Raw genomic sequence first — 25,174 nt, forward strand, 5'->3', positions numbered from 1 at the left:
CAGATTTACTGGCCTGCAGCAAAAGAAAAGGTGGAGTTATGCAAATTAGCTGGGAAAGATGCCCATGTAAGTATAGTATCTATATTTTTATTATTGCTGATAATACTGTGCATCCATGTACTTGTTTCTAAATGCACTATATAGGTTAGTAAGCTGCTTTTACACTTTTTTTTTTTTCAGGATTAATTGAAAAATTTTTTGTTTTAATTTAAAAGTCATTGAATTTCTTTAAATGTTAATGCTTCAAGAAAAATATTCAATATTAAGAGCAGCAATCATGCTTAGCCATCCTTGTATGTAATGAATGCAGTTGAGAGACGAATGGACTTTCCTCTGAAATTTATTGTGGGAAAGGTTCTCCTGAAATCCTTTCTTTCCCATTGCACTGCTCCTCTTTTCTTGAAAATATCCTGAATGTAACTTCATTATAATTCATTGGTGAATCAGAGTAGCAGTGGACACTACAAATTAACTTAATTTGTAGACAGCTGCAGCTAAGGTTAAAACAAAATCTCAGACTCATTAGCTTTTTCCTGGAACCACAAATCTTCTTTAAGAAGTCTCTGTGTATATAAGGTGCATTCATATATACAATAAAACTTTCATATCTCTTTTGCATAGCACAGATTACATCGTGTCTAGAGTCTACTACAAATGTAAACATTTCCCAGCTGTATAATAAAATTTCTTCCTTTTCTCTCCACAAATCCCGTGCTTTCTGTCCAGCTTGTCTGTTACCAAGGTGGACTCCAGCTCAGAACACTCTCTGTGCTCTTGTCTGAGGAATTTCAACTTTTTATCCTAACTTATTGCTACCCTTATCTTTACAGCAGACAAGGGCTAAACAACACCTCTGCTGAGCACTGGGAAAGTTCTGATACTGGTCTATATGGAGGATTCGTGCTGATCTATTCCTATGCTAAGACAAAAGGAAAGGCACCAGAGAATATTAGTTTCTAACATACATCATATCTATCTCCTTTTTGCTTCCTGCATTGTCTCTGCACTTAGGTGTAGGATGGTCTCTTGGACCTATACTTACCCCTTGTGCATTGCCTAAGTACCTTGTTATATGTGCACACATTTCTTTAATTTTGGGGAAAACTACAACTTGCCTTTATATCCAACTCATCCTTACAGCAAGTGGCAGCCATCTGTGCTGCTTACCAGTGACGACCAAGCCCAGTTAGAGCCAAGACTGACCTGATTATCCCGAAGGACTCACAGAAATCCCAAATAAAGGTGACCAGCTGTGGTTGGTGCAAAGAGAGGTCACTTGCACAAAACATTCCCTTGGAAGTATGGTGAAGCCCTTCAGATTGCCACAAGGATTTCTATCATGTAATCTTCAGTGCTAAAGCTTGTGCAGAACCCTTAATCAGGAGCAAAGGCAGGAGGATTTGTAGACAGATTAATCCAGTGGCTATCTGACCTTTGTTGACGGAGGATGTGTCCACAGCACATGCTGAGCAGATGTCCTCCAGACTGTACTGTTACCACATAGCTTCTCGTGGCTGTAAGCGTTACAACAGAAGGGCTTACAAATCTGATTGATGAGCTGCCTGGTACATAGCCACTGCAAAATTTTAGCCATCACAACTTTGAACTATCTAGTAAACAGTCACTGCTACAGTAGTTTTGAGGTTAAATACAAGGATACTATGGTTAAAACCTAGTACAATAATGTCAAAGAGAAAAATAAACATGAAAATTAACATTTCTCTCCTTTCCCTTCACAACAGACAGAATGTGCCAATTTTATCAGGGTTCTTCAGCCCTACAACCGAACCCATGTTTACGTCTGTGGCACAGGAGCATTTCACCCTCTCTGTGGATACATTGAACTTGGCACTCACAAAGAGGTAATTTAATTTCCTTGCAACTCTGACATGTCAAGGAGTAACCCTCGTCTTGTTTAGCATTCATCACAGATTGGAAAATACCCTGTGAGTGTGTAAAAAATGAACTGACAGCAGCTTGCATAAATAACAGAGTAAATGGCGGATTTTTTAGGTCAGACGGGAACTCGTGTTCTCAGATTTGATATGTGTGTATCGCTTTTGAACAAAGCACTTTCCTTGGTAAGACTTAATACACAACGTTCTTCGGAATGACACTTCCACATGATTAACTAAGTGAAGAGCACATTTAACCCAGATGTCCTTCTTTCTAGTAAGTCATTTCCGCACATATTTTCTGCTTACGTACACACACACACACATGCAGAGTTCAAGATGACATTCACTGCTCTAGTTTTTAAGGTATACATATCCCCTGCTCCTCAGGGATTGCTTCCCTGTAAGGGTAGTACAGAGTTTGTAAATGGTCTCCGAGCTGAAGGATGGTATCTCAGGCTTTGCAGCTGGTTTGCAGTCCTCTCACTGAAGAAATGCTGGGTATCCTCCATCACAAATGGTGTATTCCTGGACTGAATTTAGCGGCTGATTGGTCTTCATTTGCTGGTGACAAGGAAATCTCTATCCTAAGTGGCAAATGTTTGAGACCTAACCCCCACAACAGAAGCATTTTGGTCTTGTGTCAAGCAGCCACTTAGTACACAAGTCTCTTTTTAACTCCTGTATGTATCACACCTTGGCTATATTTATAACACTGGCTCTGTTCTCAGACAGTGTCTGGATGTGACCTGTCTGGCTGCTTGCCTACACTGCAGGCTTACTGTGCTGCTGTAGAAATAGCTTTCTCTTTTCTCGGGGTCTAAGTGAAATTCTAGAATATAAGAAAAGAGTTTTAATGATATGTTATTAAATGCAATACCCTGAAATATGTACACATTGGATTTATTCTGACGTACAAAATCAAGGGCAGATGCTCCCAGGGAAAAAATAAATAAATAAATAAAAATGTGAGGAATGGGTATTAATGCTAGCCCTGGCTGAGACCCATTTTATTCCATAAAATTGTGGGTTGATTGACCAGGGGTCTGCTAAAGTTGCAGAGAACTGAACTATCTGAAATCTGCACTGTGGTGTTCTTTTCCTAATAAGCCATTAATACAAACATATACTGAATAATTGGGCTTGCAAATAAATATTTTTTTCTTTCTTTTTTTTCTTATTTTTTCTTCATTTCCTTGAATATTCCAATTGAAACAACTGGATCCCTTGTATTATGCTGATTCCTTAGCCTGAATGATTAAATATAAAGCTGAACTGAGCAGAACAGCTCTCAGCAAAAGTTTAAATAAGGCTCTGGCTTACCTCTGGATCATTAATGAGATGCCTTATCCACTCCACTATTGCAACTTAATTAGTGAAGGTTGTTTTCATCAGACTTTATAAAATCATGGAGTTGGCCTGATTGTTCAGTCTGGCAGTCAGTCTAGACAAGGGGTCTGGCTCAATTAGACATGACCAATTACCTTATGAGAGGAAATGGAAGAAGAATTCCCAAATTGTATTTCCTAATCCCCTCACTGTCTCCCAGTCCTGCCTCTCCTGCACTGACTGGTTGCTCAGCTGTAGTGGTGAGCTGTGCAGCATTCACTACTCCCACCTCCTCTGACGGTGGAGATCTTCTACAACCGCCTACTGAAATAACAGTTTGAATGAGACATGGTTTAGTGGGTAATATTGGTGATAGGGGGATGGTTGGACCAGATGATCTTGGATGTCTTTTCCAACCTTAATGATTCTATTATTCAATGTTTTCCCTTTCTTCCTGGGATACCAAACACCATATAGCCATTGTCCTGGCACTGCCGGTCCAGATAAATCTGACAATAGCACAAGGGTGCTGGGTCTGTTCTCCTTGCAAACCCATTGATCTGAATTTGACAGACAGTAGTTGAAAATGTTTCCTGGTTGCTGGAACTGAAGCCAGGAGTCCTGTATGGAAATTCAGAATGCTTCTGTTGCAGATCTTTTTTTTTTTTTTTTTTTTTTTTTTTTTTAATCTCTGGCTTGTAAGGATGAATAGTGGATGTTTGGTAATTAGCAACCTCTACAGGAAGCTGTGGGATGCTTGGGAGAGCCAAGGCCTGAGATAGCCTCACGGAGGCTGTGCAATCAGGCAGTGCCCTGATGACCTTTGGAAGCAGCGGAGGATCTGCCCAGTGGTCTGCTGGCCTGTGCCAGTGCTGCAAAAACAGAAAGGAAAAGAGTGTGGATCAGGTGACTCAAAACCACAGCACACACTGCTTTTGAAGCAGTACAAATCCCCTACGGGATCACACAATTAAAGGGGATTAAAGTCCTAGTCTTGCTATTACTGAAGTCACTGCCAAAACTTCTCTTGGCTGGTAAAGACGAGGCTTGGCCTGGTTGGTGCCATGAGCCACAGCTCTCCAAGGGATGCTCTTTTCTTTGAAAGCTTTGTCCAAAGTGAAAGCAGGAGTTTAATTCTGTGTGAATGCCTGGTAGTGTCCATTAGTTTGTCTGGGTGAAGTCTGGAATACTTGATGGTGATCTACAAAGCCCTCGGTCTCTGGAGTACTGCTGGATATTGGGACAGTCTCTTGGCATGTGACACTGCAAAGGTCCTCTGAGCAGCTCAGGATTGAATTTCTTGGAAGAAATGAGAACGGGACATTAGCATTGTATTGCCAGCAAAATAATGCTCAGTTTTTAATTTAGTTTTGTCCTTACTGTGCTGTGGCCCAGTTCAGTAGCCTGAGAGTTTGGTTTACCTGATATCCACAGGTTTGAGAGGATAACAAGGGTTCTTGTTGGATTATTAAATACTGATTTATAGAAGCCAGCATTGCTGGAGAAAATGGAATTTATCTTCGTAGATTGGAATTGATTCCTTTTCCCTCTTAAGTAAGGAGCTTAATTATTAAACATCCTGGGCTTTTGTCCTCTAAGCCTAGAGAATTTAGGAGACTTCTCAACGAAATAGAACAGCTTGGTTATTTATAATCTGATGCACTATTAGCATGAATTGAATTAATGTGTTATGAAGTCTGATCTTATGTGTCTATCTTTGGGCATAGTAAGCTCAGCTGCACTCTTCAGTCCTCTTGCAAGGCAGAGGTATAGAAATAAATAATTAAAGTAACTTCACTCTTTTTAAAATAATGGTTTAAATCATAGTTGTTTCTTTGAAACTAACTTCAAAAGTTGTGCCTCTGCAATTAACATTAAACCCACAATAATTTTATTCCTGACCAGTAGTCAGGTCATGTGGTTTTTAAATGTCACTGTACATAGAAGAGTATATTAACAACACCTCTGTAGGCAATCTCCCTTCTCTAAAAACAATAAAATTGTGAAAATCAAGTCTCTGTACCTACAAAGACTTCATTTATCTGAGTAATCATTTTGCCTTCTGAGGACATTTGGGTTTCAGTTAAGTGTGCTTTTAGGAAGCTAGTGAAAGGAGCAAGTGAAACTGACTACTTTAGCAATTCAAAACTATAGCAAAACTTCAAATTAATGCTTACAAAAATTGAATCAGAAATATAAGATTCCCCACTGAAATCACCAGGAATGATTTTAAAATAATTTATTTTCTTAATCTCCCTCTATGCCCTTGTTCTGAGACCTAAGCATTAATCACACTGTATTTGGGAACTTTAAGGAAGGATCTATTCTAATATCTCTTGTATCGTTAGCCTTGTTAAAAATAACAAGAGAGAACATATGCTGCTCTTATTTAAAGGGGGCTGAACTGTGTCTGCCACAAACATTATTCAGCAGTCCCTAGAGAAATTTAGGAGTCAGCCAGAATCCCATCTGGGTCTCCTGTTGCAACACAGTCTATCAGCACTTTCTCAAATAGAAGCCAGTGCCTTTTAAGTACAATTCAGCCTTTAATTTGAATAGAAATGAGCATTGTATCTTTTTTTCTGAAAATCGTTTTATTTTTCCAAGATTTATTTTTTGCTATGGAGTGAACAAGATACATTAAAACAATGAGTGAAAAAAAATAAATAAAAAAAATCCAGGTATAAAACAGAGACGTGGACTGTAAACATTAATGCTGACATGACAGCTACATGATCTAATACACCTTCACTTCATATGTTAGCAGAACAGTCTGTCTGAGTGAGTTTTTCTCTGCAGCCACGCCAGGCTAATGAATATGTGTTTGTTCTCAGGAGACAATATTCAGACTGGATACTCAGAACTTGGAGTCGGGCAGGTTGAAATGCCCCTTTGATCCTCAGCAGCCGTTTGCATCTGTGATGGCAGGTAAGAAACCATCAGAGCCAGGCGCTCGGTGGCTTCATGGGCAGACACCAGGGTCAGAGGCTCAGCAGATGTCACTGGTGGAGAAACTCTGGCTGTGGTCTTGCTTCCAATGCTGCTTTGTGCTCTGGGACCTGGGGGAGCCTTCAGACTGCAGACACCAAACAGTTGGAAGTGCGGCAACACAAACAGAGAAATTTGAGTGGCTGTGAAACCTCTGAGCAGGGTTTCATTCTCACCCAGTCATTTCTCCGTTAAGAAGACAACAACAACAAAAAACAAACACATGGACAGACAATGTTTCAAGCGTTACTGGGCCTCTTTCCACAATTATCAATATGTTCTGCCCTTTGAAGTCTGCTGACATCCACTATTTCCATAAATACATTTCCGAGGTTTCTATTTACTCGAGTAGCCACTTCTGAAGCTGGAAGCCTAAGAACGAGATAGTGCAATCTGCCTGTTGCGTGCATCACAGCGCTGTGTGGTCTGACATTTGGTGCCGAGGAATGTCAGCTTGACCTCCGGATTTCAAACCACTATAAGAGCTACTTTTGTCATGGTTTGGTTCATAGCTTTGGACAATTTTCATTTAACTTGTCCATCAAGCCTATGAATACAAGATAAGAGTGAAGCACCATGACGTTTTCATTTACAGCCAAAGAGCAGTGGTGACAATGCTTTGAAGTATTGGTCACTCTGTGTTATAAAAAGAATATGACTAATGTTCGGTCTTTATTCTCAGATAATAAGATAGATGATTTGTGATTCTGACCCAACAGATGGGGCAGGACTTCCTTTATTAAAAACAATAGATTAAAGCCAGTGCTTATTCTTCTCAGGGACCCCTAGAACTGTTTAATGACCGTGAAGTCTATTTTTAAAATGGAATTCTAGAAACTTTAACTATTTTTTTTCTTAATGCAATATAGCTCCATGATTTATTATAGAGTTGGCTAATTTCAGTAGCACTCTAGTACATCAACTTCTTTATTAAATCTTGTGAAATGAAGAAGCTGCTGTGCTTTAGCTGACTAAACCATGAACTTTGGTACATAAGAATTTTCAGGCTAGATAAAATTAATGATTGGGTTGTTCCAGCATCCCTTCCCTGATTATGTCTGGTGTCAAGTGCTTTGCAATAATGTACAAGGAGCATTGTAAAGAGTTACAGGCCTGACCAGAGAATGCATTCTTGACCTATCTTTGGATGATTACTTTATTCCCAAAAGTGCTAGGAGAGCAGTATAGCTCATGGATAAGATACTGCACTGGGACTAGGGGAGCTCAGTTCCCATCTCTGCTACTGGAGAGAGGAATAGCCTTTGGAACATTATTTATTTCTGCTTGGTTTTATTTATCTGAAAAATGGCAATAAAAATTACTTACATCCTTCAAAAAGCACTTTGTAATCAGGTATAAATATGAGCTAAATAGCATTTCCTTATATTTCCATTCCTGTACGTAGGTTAATATAAGTGAGTAATTTTCATTCTAATACCTAATTTCTCTGAATTGTGCACAGTGTTTCAACCCAAGTAAATTCCACAGATTAATTATACACTATTGGAAAAGCTAGTCTTTCCAGCTAAAAATCACCTGCTCATCATCCATCTTCTATTACAAATTACTGCTCACCAAAACCATTCTGGAAATAACTGGAACTTGGACTGAAAGATACCAAAAGCCACAAGAAGTGCTGAAAGCGCCTTGTCAGCGGAATGTAGGCAAGGATGAGCAATTTCTGTTAGTCCTTCAGGTTTATTGATCACTGAGTGCCTGTCAGTTAGCAAACACCAATTACCCTGCCCATTCCTCATTATGACAAATACCGTACCAAATGCACTATTGTTTCTTTACAAAGGCGACATGCTGTCTGAAAGATGTGTTTTCCAATACTGTCAAGGAAATAACGCATAAGTAATAGTAATATTGAAGTAAAAAGAAAGCTGACAGATTTTTTTGGCCAAATAAGGTGCTTGTGGGCCACTGGGTTGTGGGGTTTTTGGTTTGTTTTGAGGTTTTTGGGTGTTTTTTGTTTGATTGTTAGTTTGTTTTTAGCGTGTTTATAAATTTTGCAAATGAAATTATACAACATTTGTGTTGACTGATATTTATTCTGAGTTTGCTCTCAACAAAGGACTTCTCACTAAAATATATTGTGAAATGTTTCTGCTCAGAGCATCAGAAAACCTGGAAAGGTAATTTTATGTATCACACAGATCATGCAGCTTTTTGTATGGTTAAGGTCCACTTTTTACAAACTGATTTACTGTTGCAAGCCATTAAACAAAACCAAAACTTCTCCGACCAATAAAGCTATCTTGTTATTTTTGCAGAAATAAAAGAGAATTGTAAAATGCACAATGTGGTTAAAAAAAATCAAAAAAAATAAATCACAGTAACTCTTTGCTTCCTTTTAGAAAAATACTGAGATCTGAAGGAAAGCAGAAAATATGGTGCAATTCTTAAAGTTGTGAGTTTTACATTGCTCAGAAAGCTGACAGAAATGTAAATAGTAACTGCAATTGTAGCAAACAAACTACAGTTCTTAACAAGACAAATTCTGGCTGCCTTATTCAATCAAGATGTCTCATTCATTTTAGTGGAACTACTCACTATGTTAAAATGATCACAGTTTGGGTCTGTAGCCATATTCCTACCATTCACATGTTACATAGTTGAGAAGGATTTCACTAGTGCCTAAATTCCTCTTCATGAATGAAGTGTCAGGCAGAGATCCCTACTTCAGGAAAGGGCCAAGATGAGAAGCTGCTCTGGTGGAGTATCCATTGTGTTCCAGCTCCAGCCCAGGAGCAGCAAAGCCATGTGTGCTGGCAAGGCTGGGACATGAGAGCTAGCTTGGATTGGTAGATGGTCCTCTCCACGTCATGCCCCCCAGGCTCATGGGGCAGGATTTTCAGTTTGGATATTCTTATATCCCCTTAGCCCGAAGCTTATCAAAGCCTGGAAGGGAGGCTTTTTTAGAGGCCTAAAAGATCTGAAAATTAGACATGGACTTCTTCACTTCTCAGACATGTTATTATAAATACTACTTCCATTTAAATATAAGTAATTTCACAGAAGCACAAATCCCATTAAAATATAAGACAATAACACTTTAAAGCATTAAATTAGTTCATAGCCAAATTAGATGCAGGTGGTATTCACCCAACAAAACACAAATGGTTGTAATTTGTTTACTCCACAGCTGTAGAAACCCCATTTCTTTTTCATTTGCAGATGAGTATCTTTATGCTGGAACAGCTTCTGATTTCCTTGGCAAAGACACGGCTCTAACACGTTCCCTGGGCCCTTCTCACGACCACCATTACATCAGAACTGACATTTCTGAACATTACTGGCTTACTGGTAAGATCCCAAACATATGCTGTTGTCATTTGCATTGTCCCTGTCTCTCTGAAGTTAATAGCCCCTTTCTTAAATAAATATATGTCCAGTAAGTATAAATATAGATACTGTATCATGGTATCTTTGGATTATGTAGACTCTTTTGGAAAAAGCTCAATGGAACAAAAATGCACTTGAGAAAAGTCAGAGGTGAAAATACTAATTAAGGAAAGGGGAGGAGAGTAAGACCTAATAGTTCTTTCCATCTTTGATCTGTACATCTGTATATAGTGCTATAATTGGAATACTATCATGACTAAAATGCTTTTATTTCCAGTCTTGTTGGAATATTTTTTTTAATCATTTTTCTTCCTGATCACTTGTTAAAAACTGTTCCCTCCAGTATGTTGAAATGACAGACTAGAAATTCCATGTTTTTAGGTAGGAGGTCTTTTCTCTCTCTCTCTCTCTCTCTCTCTCATTTTTTATTTTTCCCCCTTTTTAGAAGGGGAAAAATACCTTTTGTTGCTGTCAGGATCATTTTAAAACCACTAAGGGCACCCTAAAATAGCTTCCCAAGCAAAACACTGCTTTTTCTTGTCTGTTAAAAACATTCTGAGCTAGTAAACCCTCTAGAAAACTGGCCACATTTACACCCAGCCGGTCTCAAACCACACACAGAGTAACGTGGAAAACTTCGCTCACAAGCTAACTCTGCTCAATTAAAGCATCCTCCTTTTAGCTGTCATCTGTCTCTAAAGATGTGGCAACACAGGCCCTGATTCAGGCTGCCTGTGTAACTATTATGGGTGTATTGTAAAGCCAGGGCCTGCTGACCACAGGGTTGTCTTCCCAGCAGACAACTTCTGAAAGGCATAATTTTACCTCTTAACTCTTTGAGACCTCAACAAGAGGAAATGTTCATATTTTTATCATTACTTCCCTACTCCTTCTCTCCCTCCTCCTAAGCTGTTGCTCTATATTTATGTCTAGATGTGGCTCCATAACCTCAGGATTTCTCCTGGGGAAGGGGGAGGAAAGAAAAAAAACTTCAAGTCAACTTACTTTTCCAGATTGGAGTAGCTCTGCAGACATAGCACTCCAGTGTGAGATTTTCTAACTTATCCCAGTTTCATCCCCTGTACTATGGCTCAACATCTCTCTTGCCCCACCTCTGCTATCTCCTCTCTCTCATTGCTGCATGTCCCTTGTGCAGTTTAGACCAGAAATGGGCTGCATGCAGTATTGGACTGGGATGGGTCCATCCCGGAGGCAGTTCTCTAACCATGTTCCTTAACATTTGAATTTATTACTGGCTGCTTGCTGGTGCTCAGCATGGAAAGACAGTTGGGGTAGTTGCTTTCCTAAGGGATGCTATAATATCCTAAAAAGAAAGATTTACTGCAGTTTGGTCCTAAGGAGCATCTGGTGTTATCATTAGTACATATCCACATCAATGAGTATTACAGGGGGATGAAAGAGGGCTCAGTTCCCAGCACACAAGGACTTATAGCTTAAATATCCAGTTCTAAACATTTCTTCATGATATTAATGATTCTTCATGAGCAGTTTGAGACCAGGGAACAGTACAAGAACATAGGATAAACTAAAGGATTGAGAACTGTTTGTGTTTTAGTTTAGAGGCTGTGAGGGGAGGTCTGCCTTTCTTCTTCCCTATAGATTGATTCATTTTTTATTCTGTTTTCACGTAAAGCATCTGTATCTGTGAAAGATTTCTAAGGAGAATAATATATTAACATGGCTGGGGTTGAAAAACAGCTTCAGTGTGATTGCAATGTGAAAATTTACCCATGCTATGTAATCACCAAAGACCCCATATATTCTTCAGGTTTACCCTGTTTCCAGCCATATAAAAAACCACAGTCATGCTATAAGACTTCACAAACACAATCCGCGCAGTGTTATACTAAGAGGCACAGGCATAAAATAAGTACTTTTAATATTTTGAAATGGTCCTTTTAAGGCTGGAGAAAATTTTGAGTGCAATTCTAAATGATGGGATCAGTTCCGCAGTAAGCCATAGGGTAGCCAGTATATTGCTAGGTGATTGTGTAGCATTACCAATTTCATACATTTTGTGCTTTCAGCTGATATTGGTATAAAGAAAATATTTACTTAATTTCAGTTTTAAAACCTCCACCTCATCTAAATCCCCTCTTCCCTAAACCTACCACCCATTGACCAAGTATGTGCTAGACCTCCAGTAAAGGTCATACATACTTGAGTAATTGTACAATTAGAAATAAATTATTTCCAGGCGTGAGTCATGTTTTACTTAGGATAAGCATAAAATGTGTAACTTGTTTTTTTTTCCAGTGGGCTGCGGAAGTTTTGCTATAATGCACCTTAATATTTTAAAGTTTTTTTTTTTTTTTTTTTAATTCAATTCCTGGAAACAAGATTATTCTTTCCTGGGGGAAGGCAGAGAAAGACAAAGCACAAGGGAAAAATGCGTAGGATACCTTCCAGTTCCTTGCAGGGCATCTCTATCTTGACTAATTAAGACATGTTTTAATCTCAGTGACTGAATAGCCGCTCTGCAAAGGAGAAAGGGAGGAAGGCAGCTAATCTTTCCCATGACTCACGCTCACACAGGCTCATACTCCTGCATGCAGTGGCACTGAAGGATGCTGCCTCCACTCAGACTTCATCCTGCACGGCTGGAGAATTGAGCGCTGTCACAGCAGCTGGCTAGAGCTGCTTGTCCCAGGGCTGGAGCCCTGGATGATGTGCATGGGGCTGGGCCCCTGCTCCAGAAGGCAAAACCGCCCGCTGGAACCGTGTGCCTTCCTCCAGCTGAGGCAGCAGAGGAGGGCATCCCACAGTGGGGTACCAGACATACAGGCATCCGCTAAACAGCTGCACATTCCTCCCTCCTTTATAGGAAGTTAAAGTCAGAGTTAGGATGAGTGTTTCCCTGCATACATGAATCTTTTTTTGGTTTGGGGGGTTTGTTTGTTTGTTTTCATTTCAGTTTAGTCATCTTTGCCAGGGACAGATACTTACAGGCAATAACTTCTTTATATCCTGCATGTTTTGGATGGGATTCAGCTCACTGAGCTTTAAAAGGCAAAAGTTAGCATCCTCTCTGAGCTCAGCCATTTCAGTTGTCTCTGCCTGTAATTTACAGAGAGATGTGACACTTCCACGGGGTGACTCACCCCACCTATTGTAGGAATCTGTCTTAAAATAGGATTATTTATCGTCACTTTCTTTCTTTCCCCTATCAGTCCCTCTCTGAGAGAGGACCTGGATGAGTGTAGGTTAGGAGCTTGACTACTGGATGGTTGATGGTTGAAGGTAAATGAGGTGAGCACTGTCCTTTGTATCTTATCATGCCCCATATTTCTGGCAGCCCAGATACAAAGAGCTGCTGCAGAAAGTGTCCAGCTGTTTTGGTTTGCCTTTTCATTTCTTTGTTCTAGGATTTGCTACGCATTTGCTGTCCTCTTTTTCTGGATTTAATAATTTTCTCTGGAAGCATTATTAATGCATGAGAGGTTGTCCTGGCTAAAACTAGTGCTTGCTTTAGAAGGGTGAAAATAGAAGGCAGGTAACCTAAAGCAAACATGACCACCCCTGGGAAGCAGCAGTAAAGGATCAGGTGTAGTAACTATTCCTACTAGACCACAGGAACATGTTTAAAAAAAGCACGAGCAATACCTGAACCTCTGGTAGCTTCTTTCTCAGAGCTCCTGATGCCTTTAATTCCCTGTTCTGTTGCATACAGTCTAACTATGAAATTAATATGTGGGAAAACTTTCTATTGAAGTAATTAAGGGAGGACAGTGGTGTGTATGGGAAAACAAACACTGGTTTAAAATGATCATCATATAATTTATTTCCCATGCAAAGAATCCAAAAACCCAATTCACAATTGATTTGAACTTGCTTTTCTACGTTATGGAATGATTACAAGAGATGAGACAAAGATTTCATTTGCAGAACACAATGTGCTTTTCAGTTCATGATCTCTTTTATTAAATTGTTTTCAATCTCTCATTCTTCATATCTTTTATGGTGTATTTTTGTTTGGATTTTATTTTCAAGATCAGTGTTCTCCATTGTGATTTAAAATCATTAAATATTTGTGTTCCTTTAATTTGTTAGAGATTCTTCAAAATCTATTCCAGGAATTGGTATTGAGACATTTGTTTTTGCATTTGGCTTGCCAAGTAAAGCAATGAAATTTATTTTTAAAAGACCATATATTCAGGGTTTTGTTTGGTGAATGTGGATTCAAAAAAAATAATAAAATAAATTTATATGAAATTCAAAAGAATGCTACAGACGTATTTCACAGATTTCTTTATTTATTGGTTGTTTAATAAACTCCATACTATAGAAGCCATATTGGAAGTCATTATGTATTTATTCATGCTTAGAGATCTAATCTTCAAAGTGGCTTTAAAGGCCCTGAGGAGTAACTGAATATTTGCTTTAGACTCATTTTGAAATCCTCGCTTAAATTTGTTGGACCTGACGTCTTCATCATTTCATTTTTCTGTTGGTGCCATTCTGTAGTGTCAGAAAGGTTTAAAATGGAAGAGGCAATTTGTGGCAGTTTTGACCAATAAATTTACTCTTCTGTTATGAAGGTGCATATTAAGCAGCCCTTGAACATTTTGTCTCAAGTCTTTGTGAACCTTTGAATCAAGGACCCTATTTTTGTTCTCTGTGTACCATAAAGTACATTGTGTAAACTCCTTGAGGTGAATATGAAGTAATAATCATTAGAAAAAAAAAAAAAAAGTAAAGACATAAAGATACAATAAAGACATAAAGATACAATAAAAGCTATTAATAGTATTTCCCACAAATCACCAATGTGCTCTGTTTGCTCTGCCATCTTATGCCATACCCCTTACTACCTTTCACTGCAGCCTTACCTGGGACAAAGACCATGTGTTTTATTACTGAAATAATGTATTTCAGAGTCAAGGGTCTCTTTGCACTGTATTTGCGTAAGCACTTCTGTTTAAAGAAAAATATCATTGCTCCATGGGCCCTCAAAAGAGCTCATCTATTGTTGCACACTGGGGAATGTCTTTAAAAAAATCACTTCCCAAAGTATCTGGCTGACTTGTGCAAGGCAGTGTGGTTGCCTGCTCTGTTGCAGTCTGGAGTCTATGGAATTTGTTTAATTTCTGATTGTAGTATGTAAAGAAAAAAAATAAAAACGGTGAACAGGAAGAACAGAAGAAGATAACATGAACATGAGATCTGAATAAGACAGTCAAGAATATGGATGAAGTTATTGGCCCAGTGAGATGCAGACAGAGATAGCCAGGTTTTCTTTGTAAGAGACCAGAAGTAATACAACTGCCATAGCACTCCTTGCAAAAAGCAAAATAACCCAAACAGAATGTTTCAGAATCAGCCTGGCTGAGGTTGGAAGGGACCTCTGGGGGCCATCTGGTCCTCAATCCAGGATACCCAGAGCAGGTTGCTCAAGACCATGTCCTTTGGCTTTTGGAAATCTCCAAGGAGGGAGATTCTACAGCCTCTCTGGGCAACTTGTTCCCAGGTTGATATAGCTAACATGTTTTGGTGCAAAACAAGGAACTATCTCCTTAAAACTAATTGGAGTTGTGGAGTTTGGTGTGCTAACGTTTGCTAACCTAATCTCAGCAAGGTACTGTGTTGGATTTTGTAGATATAGATAGTAGGATTGTTAAAGCACAGATATGTAGGAAACTTTTAACTCGGGAAAGATGTCATTTATGTTTGAATTTTTAATCCTGTGGATCAATCAAAGTTCTTTCATTCATTTGCAAGCTATCTCTAGTAAACAGTAGTGTATTTCTATACTCATAACTACTGAAATGTGTAATTAAATTAAGTAAATTCTACCACGGAATTTGGGAAAAAACACTTAGCTTGATGTTGGTGGTTGAGAATGAGAGTGATATGGCAGACTTTGCTTCCTTTCAAACAAGAAATGATACCCGATGCTGCATATTTATGTAAGTGGTAGTAAATTGCATACATAAAAACATCACACCAAGAGTAAATATTTCAGAATCCCTGCTGGTTTTCTCTCAGAGCTTATAACAAACTTGCCACTGTGTGTCTATATAGTGATATATTTCTTTCACTGAAAGATGCAACATAAATGTAGATATTGAAGAAGAATTTTAATAACAGGACTTTTCTTCATATTTATAAAATCTTTTTTTTTTGGGAACTTCTAGGAGCAAAGTTCATTGGAACTTTTCCCATCCCAGATACCTATAACCCAGATGATGACAAAATCTACTTCTTTTTCCGAGAAATATCGCAAGATAGTGGCACATCTGACAAGACAATTCTTTCTCGAGTTGGAAGAGTTTGTAAGGTGAGGGCTCTGTCTTTTACACTATTTAAAACAATGTACATTGTTTGAAAAAGAAAAAGAGAAAAATAAAAAAATTGGTTTGAGCTATCCTGAAATTTTTCAGTACAATGCTACTGCTGTTTGACATGTACTCATCTGAAAAATACTTAATATTGACTGCATATATTTTATAAAAGCTAATATGCTTATAAATGAAAATCCTTTGTCTAAACGATGATGTATTGACCTTCAGATATGCAACAGTGACCTCAGTTTCATAAGCTTTCATTGAGGATTGACTTGATGTTGTGTACACAATGGCAAGGTATTTGGATTTTTGTGAAAAGTGCTCAGTGAATGGAGGGATATACAAACCCATCTTTTCAACATAGATCAGTACATCGTCTGTGGGCATTACTGAGAGCTGAGGTCATTCGTTTGTTTCTAAGCATTCCTGATAATCAGTTTGGGTGGGACTGGTTAAAAAAATGCAGTTTCTGAGCTACATCCACACCCACCTGGAGGTTTTCTTTCTTGTGAAGTGCTGTCTTTGACCTGTTTACAAGCACGACCCAGGAACTGACTGTGCTGCAGTGTAAGAAGTCTCGTTTAGTTGGTGCCTGAATTGCTTTGAGAGATTATTCTCTTCACTTTCTCAATCATTATGTTTGTTTTTGCCCCTTATGAAAGATTTCTCCCCTTATGGTACGCATAATGTAGATTTTCATGAGCTGCACTCTTTCTGAATAAGCATCTTTGTCAAGGGAAGAAGCCTCTTCAAACTGTAATGAGAAGATAAACCAATTCCTGTCATATGAAGGCAGTAAATAGTTTGCGGTTGAACAGCCTGCTGGTTTTGCTAATGTGTTCTTCCCGTTATAGTGGAAAGGTCGATTGACTTCTGTGACAGACATACTGTCTACCCTCTCCTTTATCACATAATATTTTAGGAAGAGATGCAGTCAGAGTAGATGCTCCCATCCTGTTCTTAAGTCTTTTAGTGAATCCAGGTGCACAAGAATTGCTGGCAAAAGTCAGAAAATGGGACTTTAAAGTTGTCTTCATATTAATAAAAATAAACTCTGAGCAAATGTTTCTCATGTGCCTAACTAGGTATCAGCAACACTATTATAGCAAGCACATTAAGTACGTACATTTCTGTGATATTTTGTTCAGTTGTTTTCATTTACTTGCATTTTCTGAGCAAAGCAACTCCTCTGGCAGTGAAAATAATCTTCTTAAGGAGAAACTTGAAAACTAGTGAAGAAACAAAAGAGTTTGTGATTTGCAGTAAGATACATCTAGCAGAAAGGCACACAGAAAGCTAATGGACACACACTGAAAACAAAGAGCAGATACATGTGCATGAATGCATAAATCTACGACTGTTCTGCAGACCAGCAAACTCCTAACAACTGAGATTTCAGTGACCACAGCCATTTCACACTTCTGTCCTTGACCTAAAATGTTAAGAAAACAGTAAAAACCACCTCATTCATAAATCAGTTCTCTAGTAGGTTTTTAGCCAGACGAAAGAATGGATAATCTGTAGTTGGGTATTTCACAGTGGTGTGATTAATGGCAGAATGGAAATGCAAACACACATGATTTGCAACTAGACATGGCATTTGCTGATTATGAGAAAGCACTTAATGCATTAGGAAAAATTGGTATACAACAATTTTCAAGTCAAGGCACATGGGAGATTATATTAAACTAAGATATATTAGCTAGAGATGTCCAACATCCTATACCTAGAGAATAAGCTGATAAGGTATCATAATAAAAGCAAAAGTATTGCAAGGAGATCCTAGCAACTGTGTGTAATCATACCTTGAATGAGACTGAATTTGTAGGGTAATCATGTTAAGTGGAAATAAATTGTTTTGAATTTTATTTTTAATAGTCAAACCAACACAACAGAAACTGGTAAGTAAGGTGATTATTATTAATGCTATTATTAATGTTTTATACTGTCTTCCTTATTGAGTGCTTCCCGATGGATTCAGAATTCTCTTGATAGTTTATACTCGTGCATTTTTGTATGACTGTCTTCATTATCTTGCAAATAGTGAAAATTATTAAAATACAGGTAGAATTATTATATTTAATATAAGTTAAAATGCGCAAATAAACTCCTCTATTTACAGACTAAGATCCTCTGGATCTGTGGTCTGCTGTAACACCTCTGTTATGGTTAGTTCTCTCCAGTATGGGATCCATGTCTTTGGTTAAAATGATGGATAAAACAACAATTTCTGCTTGCACTGTCTCCTAAATGTGACCTGTACTGCATAAAGTTAAACCTTTGCTTTCTTTCATCAGCAAGCATGGAGTAACAGTGGATGGGAGGAGGTCAGCAATTTTTGAAATCATTTGCTTGGTGTAATCCCAATTTCTTTCTACTAGAGCTCAGTTGCTGTCTACCTCACTGTGCCTTAGGGCTCCTGTACATTAACGGCAGAGACACATGCTGAAATTAGAATAGGCTTTGTTTTTAATAAGGAGGTTAGTCAATGCAGCCTATTCTTTGGCTAATTTTCAGTGACTCAACAATATGGTCTCTCACTGATTTTCCCCTTAGGGAAAATCTTCTCTGGAAAGCATTCCCTTTTCCCAGCTACTTACACACCCAGAAGATTACAATGCTCTCACTGGCAGCTCTTTGCCCAGAGTCAAACAGCTGTCACTTGTCCTGTTCATAAGACCGTACTTATACTTACCGTCTCGAACTTGCGTTGTAATAACACAGCCACTATAGCAGTAAATAGCACTAATTTAGGTTTGCGTCATCTGCATTCTGTAGATCACCAGGGGATATCAGTATGAATTGGGAGGAAGTGTTTTCAACAGTCACTTTCAGAGCCAGTTGTGTAATTTATCATGGCAAATGGCATTTCCTATTTTTGGTTTGAGGGAGGTGGAAAAGTAGCATTGTCCTATCCATAATACCTGCTACTACTTATAGTATGTTTCTCCTTATGTAAAGAGTAATGTGTTGGGTTATTTGCTTTCTTTTCAAGAACGGTCATAAGTGAAGAGAGAATTACTATTAAATATTTGCCAGTGATATGTATCCGTTTTTTTTAAACATACAAGTACACTTGTACATATTACATGCATCATACAAACCTTAACATCTTAAAAGCATGGGTCCATATATTTCTAGAAACACACGATTAAGCTGTTACAGCTCCACTCTCTTCAAGCCCACACTGCAGAACCAGCTTGCATTAGCCAAAGACATGACACAGTCATTACACACCGAGTCTGATTTTGAAAACAAAATGCAGCATCTCTGCACTGTGCCCTTTGCAAATAACAAGTCAGCTACATTTTTGTATACATGTCCACCACAAAATAATTACAGAATTGTAATTGCATTTAAGGACAACCTCACATATGCACAAATCTAACCCTAGAAAAGGTTTCTCTCCTATTTTTCCCCACTCAAAGTGAGGAATAAAAATCCTAGCTTGCAGAAGCCCACAGAAATGTTTTGGATAAGGAAGAAGGTTGTTGGGGTTTTTGTTTGTTTTCTCTATAACATCACATTTTTTTCATAGTTAAAACCTCATTCTATTGGAATGGAGTGGAAATTAGCCAAAAGTGGTAGTTTGTCTGCTGCAGTATGAAAATCCTGTTTATTATTACAGCACTATGTATTTGCTGTGTTATAAGCTTCTCTGTAATGGCTTTGGTGATGTATTGCAAAAATTAGTGCATGCAGTCTCAGAGTCTGATTTCCAGGAGACCTCAACTGCCAAGAAATAAGACTTTAGCCCCTGATGCTGTTTTCATATTTCCCAAAGTGTTCAGCATCCAGAAGTGTCCTTTGTTCTAGTGGGAACAAGTGAGCTCTTTGTCCTTTTTTTTTTTTTTTTTGAGGGGGTGTGGGTTGGTGGCTGTTATGCCATTCCACCCTCATATATACCCAGCTGTACCTGGGGATGAGAATATACCAATTAGGCACAGCCCTCTTGGTTAAACTGTACTTTCTAAAGGCACTGGAATGTAATCATTTTAAGCACTCCTGAGTCGAGAGTGCGGGACACACCCTGCATTCCACCTTAGGGTAATGTGATTTATTTCCAAAGCCATGAACACGAGCAGAGTTCAAGGCCATGACCTTGCCTCCCGTCTGGTGTTTAAGGCAATTTGTATTCCTGGAGTGGCAGCAGGGAGCTATTCCACCCCGAGCCTGAGTATAGGGTCTCCAGTGCACTCTGCTGTGGGACTGCTGGCGTGCAAAAGTTGGGAGGTGTTTTTCTTGTCCTGGAAATAGTCTAGCCATGCCTTTACTGTGACTAGAGGTAACTGGGTCATTAACATTCTTTGTATTTCTATATCATGTAATGCATCACTGTGTAGATAATTGATCTCTCTCCACAAAACATTTGAGTTGTCCACATAGTGTAATGCTTTACCATTCAGCAATATTAGCTAGGATCCCGGAAGCGAAATAGCCATGTTAACGTGTTCTCAGCAGGGTTAATTAGTCTGGGCTCACCACCATGCTCGTGTAACTATCCTGCTTCCAGTTCTGCAGGCAACTCATTCCAGACTAGATTTAACTTACTGCGTATTACATGCTTACATACTTTCTTCGTCACCATAATATTGCCTAGCCACAATGCTAACCAAAGGTAGTGGTTTGTATATTTATTTATTTATTGAAATCTCTGTGATCATGATTAAAACCATTTAGAAAAAGTCATCCATAGAAAAACTTTGGCCCTTGTTTGCCAGCTGGGCATCTTTGCAGCTGTGGATCCTTCAGCAGCCAACTCCTCCTGGACTTCCAAGTTTGACATTTTAATGTTATATGCTGTCTGAAAGTTTTCAAATATTGTAGAAAAGCAGATGCTCATCAAGATGATTTCATTTTAAGGGCTGGTGTGTTGGAGACAGCCCAGCTCCATACAATATTTGTTTTCTAACTGTGATGAATTATGAGATAAAACACCAGGCTTTGACAGGTCTTTTGGTCCAGCTTTCCTTATTGGCAAGGGTACAGGCACAGTATAGGAAGTTTGGTGTTTTTGTCTCTCATGGGTGCATTTCAACAATGTAATTGGAGTTTGTTTTTTTGTTTTGTTTTGTTTGGGGGTGTGTCATGATTTGCAGATGAAGCAAAAATATGTAAGTTATGCTTATATATAAAGAGGTGTGACTGAATTTTACTGAGCCTCAGGGAAAATGAAAAAGAAATTGCAGTGTCAAGATAGTGCTTTAAAAGCTGGATTATGGAAATGCAGCTGCACAACCTCTGAAGCAAACTCTGGAAATCATCTCAGTTGCCTGAGACACTCATTGCCAGAACATGTTTTTGACAACCCAGCAGCTCAGAAGTGAGGAACTTGCAGAGTTAATTGGAGTGATGTACCAATGCATAATCCAAAATCCCGGAGTTCAGAGTGCTTTGATTCAGACTTTTGTATTTCTTTAAGACAGTAAATTTTGGAAGTTTTCTAATGTGACAAAATTAGCTCTCTGATTTTTTTCTTTCGGTACCATTAACATGAGGATGTACTCTTCATGGTTTACTGTTCAGGCTTTACTGATGTTTATTGACTAGTGCTGAAATCTAAAGAGATCTGTAAGATGTTGACCTACCTTTGTTTTGTTCATCTGCTTTTCCAGCTCTATATCTGTGGTTGTGTATACTGAGATCACACTGGCCTGCATTAGTGGCTTTAGGCACTTGACAGTGTCAAAGCTAAGAAAGTAATTACCAGGCATCCACCTCAGTTGGTAAATGCAGATGACTTTTTTTTTTAAAGGAAGATGCAGCACCTTGCATCTTCAATCCAAATCGTTCTTTGAAGGCCATATTTTCCACTAATCATAAAGGGAGCTTTGGCATACTGGGTCCTGAGGATGTGAAATTCAAAACATTCCTATTTAAGAATGTGAAATTTTATGGCAAATTCAGGCCTATTTGTTCAGACAGAAACCAGTTTAACCTAGTACTGCCTCACACTGTTTTATGATACTTCTGTATAAGATTTCACAGTGCTCTTAATGCACTCAAACATATAAATTCAGCCCTTCTATATGACACTAATTGCGTGATCCTTCTAACCACTTGTCTTGCCTGTGGCTTCATAATCAAAATGGTAGATATCGTAAGTTGAAGTTTTTGTAGTGTTTTTTTTTCTCACCTGTCATTTTATATCCTTTTATGTATTTATAGCATGTAATTTATAATAAGTATATATGAAACTACAGATAAAAAACAGGTAAAGGCAAGTCAAACACTGGAATAAACCGCAAACAGATTATACCCAAAATTTAAGGTAGATTTTCCTGTGAGTTAATTAACATTTTTGTTTGGTTGAGCCATCATCTTTTGCTCAATTCAAATTTCCACTGAAGTTAAAGTGAACAGCCTAATGACATGCATCTATTTTGTGTCAGCCTTTGAACAGTTCTGTTCTTAATATTGTCAGACCTGTTGGAGGTAATTTCAGCAGGGTTACTGAATGACCCTGCAGTATAATGGTACTTTATCACTTCAAAGCTTAAAAAGCTTCATTTTATTATTTCATTTGTCCCAAATCACATTCAGACATGTTCTCTCTCTCCCTCTCTCTTTATCTTAACCTGTTAGTTTCTGTCTCCACCCACCCCACCCCCCACCCCCGCCCCCATATGCTTAGCAACCATCCAGAAGTTCTCTTTGCTGGTTAGATTTTCCAATTTGGATCCCATCCAAAGTTAATTCAGTAGAAACGTCTGAGTGTGATGTTTAAACACTTTCCAAAATAAAAATCAACATTTTCCATAGTGAACCAAACAATTATGTATGCTTAATATGAGTACATTACCATTCTGAATGAAATAACAGCAAATCCACTTGACGAGCAGGAACTCAAAGCTACAATATAGTTTCTTACACCCATCATTCCGACAGAAGGCATTTTCACACAGAAGTGGCCTATAGTCTCGTAGTTTGAGCTATGGTTTTCAGTTGCAGTAACGACCCTCTTTCCACTTGTCTTAATGCCTAGAAAGATGTGAATGCCCAGAGTGGCATCCTTACCCATAGGTTTCATGTCAGCTTTCCAGTGATGGGTTGTGTGATCAATGGACTTGGTAATTTTGCCATAGATTCAGCTACCTGAGTTTCACCCTGGTTTCAAGCCAAAGGCTTCCTTCATTCAGTCCTTCTAGGCATTTACTCATTTCAGCCAGGAAGGTCAAAAACAAGCATTCCACTAACCACAGCACTCCTGCATGCGTCTGGTAATAGAGATGTGTGCCCCTCCTGTCTTAAGTCTGCTGTCTAGATAGGGCAGAGGTTGAGGCAAATGTTTATCTTTTCTGTTTGTTTTGGTTTTAATATCTATATTTGACCTTGGTTGTGCAATCAACTTTGTACGTGCACAGCACACAACAAATGATTTGATCCACAAGCTATAATCTTAGTCTATAGAAGATTCTAGTTAACCTCTCCAATTCCTTTTGCACCAAGCAGTGTGGATTACACTAAGGGAATGAAGCCAGACAGTACAAAGGTATGAGGGCAGTGAATCTGCTGCACTAATGCTGAGGACCATTTAGTCAAAGTGCCTGACACAATGGCACTGTCTCAAGATAGGGACAGTAAGCAGGCAGCCAGGACAAGGTATGCATTAGGCTCTGGACTGTGAGGGGGTATGATTTCAGAAAGGTGCTCAAGACTGTCAGCTCCCAGGGACCAAAAAGCAGTCTGGGGTTTTGCACATCTGTAATCTCGAATTATGGGTTGTCTGTTTCAAGAGGTGATGGTATTCAACTCTCCAGAAAAATATGGAAAATTATTATAAGAGGATTCTCTGTAAACAGGTTTGCCTAGGGGAAAGCTTAATGGCCAAGCCACACAAATCTAGAGGAACTTCTGAATATGCTGTTGGAGGTGATAAGAGGCAGTTAGTCTGCTCTCTGAGACAGTCTGAGGAGCACCGTAGAGCTATCCAGCTGATGTATAACCCTGGTAAGCAGGAAGGCTAAATTTATTCTAGGCTTTCTTGTTGAGGTGATGTGTGACTCAGGCTCTTCCTATCAGTGGTCCATGCACATTCACATCTTTAGTTCTCGTGTCTGATTTTATGCAGATGCTACTGCAGTGGTAGAGACCTTATAATGCACAGTCTGTAGGCTGAAGCATTTATTCCATTCTGCCAGGCCAGACTCTGCAAGGGATGTCTCTGTGACGAAGCACGTTATGCACGAGGCCGAGTCCTGCACACGTCACGATCTTTGGATCAACTAGCTCAAGCAGCAGAAACACTATAAACTAGCAATATCCACTGTGTCCAGATGGGTTGGTGTCTTATATGAAGCAATATGCAATCCTGTAATAAGAAGCTTTCCCTGTGAAAGATCTGGTCATCTCATATAAACAGCAGAACTACTAAATAGTCACCACTCTCACTTGCAGATGGGAACTGTGCACATAGAGATGAACTGACTTTCCAAGTTTACTCTAGGTATCCATAGCAGTCACAGATCTAAATTGCATGCACCTCCTTTCTCTTGTTTATATTGCAAGTGTATTTTTATTCTCTCTCAGTCAGACTTCATGGATTGCTTGATGGTTTTGGACCTGAACCATAGCCTGCTGAAATCATGGGAGGAATCTTTTCTCTGACATCAGAATGGTTTAGACCAGAACTTTTCAACCTAAATTCATGAAGAAGGAAGTCTTACTTTCCTGTGTTATGCCAGTACCTGACAGAGTTGGATAGGCCCAGAATACAGAAAATAAAACCTAATAATTAAACAAAAAAAAAGAAAAACTAAAAATTTTAAGACAGAAGTCCACTGATAAGACTGCTGGCTGTTACACTGTTTATAAACATAATTGAAGTCTGCTAGAAGTGTTTTTTTTTCTTGTTTATGTCCCCCCCGCCTCCCCTCCTCCACATAATGTACAATTTTGCTGCTGGGCAATGCATTTTTTTCTGGTGGCTTTGTAACTTAGCTAGACTGCCCAAAAGGGAAGGGCTCCAGGGTCTTTTGCAGTTTCAGCACTTTTTCTCTCTGTTCTCCAATATTTCCTTTTACTGAGGCCAGGAATTCACTTTGGATGGTCCTTTTGCACATCTTGCCACTGGCTCTAATTAATAACCTGCTTCTAGAAATTCCACTCATTGTCTTTTTTTTTTTTTTTAAATGACTATTCAGGATAATTACTGTCTTTAAAGTTTTATGAATCACAGTGTTTGACATCTTTGATGTTGATTGATTTTCAGAAAACTACACTTTTTGTTCTAATGTTCAATTTGTCACTGTTACTCACAAACAAATAAGAGATTTAAAACCCCAATGATGCAGATGTTCTTTAGCTTTG

General features: G+C 38.7%; 1 protein-coding gene across 4 annotated transcripts in view; it reads left to right on the forward strand.

Annotated features, from left to right (window-relative positions):
* The window catches only part of SEMA3D (semaphorin 3D), a 148,483-nt gene that overhangs the window by 76,224 nt on the left and 47,085 nt on the right, over positions 1 to 25,174 (forward strand). For all 4 annotated transcript variants that reach the window (XM_083815281.1, XM_083815279.1, XM_083815280.1 and 1 more), the window contains 5 exons: positions 4 to 66; positions 1,743 to 1,862; positions 6,059 to 6,152; positions 9,393 to 9,521; positions 15,716 to 15,858. In XM_083815281.1, the coding sequence (XP_083671407.1) occupies positions 4 to 66; positions 1,743 to 1,862; positions 6,059 to 6,152; positions 9,393 to 9,521; positions 15,716 to 15,858 (549 nt within the window). The remainder of the gene's footprint in view (positions 1 to 3; positions 67 to 1,742; positions 1,863 to 6,058; positions 6,153 to 9,392; positions 9,522 to 15,715; positions 15,859 to 25,174) is intronic.

Source organism: Anser anser (assembly GCF_964211835.1).
Source record: "Anser anser genome assembly, chromosome: 1".
Taxonomy (NCBI): Eukaryota; Metazoa; Chordata; class Aves; order Anseriformes; family Anatidae; genus Anser; species Anser anser.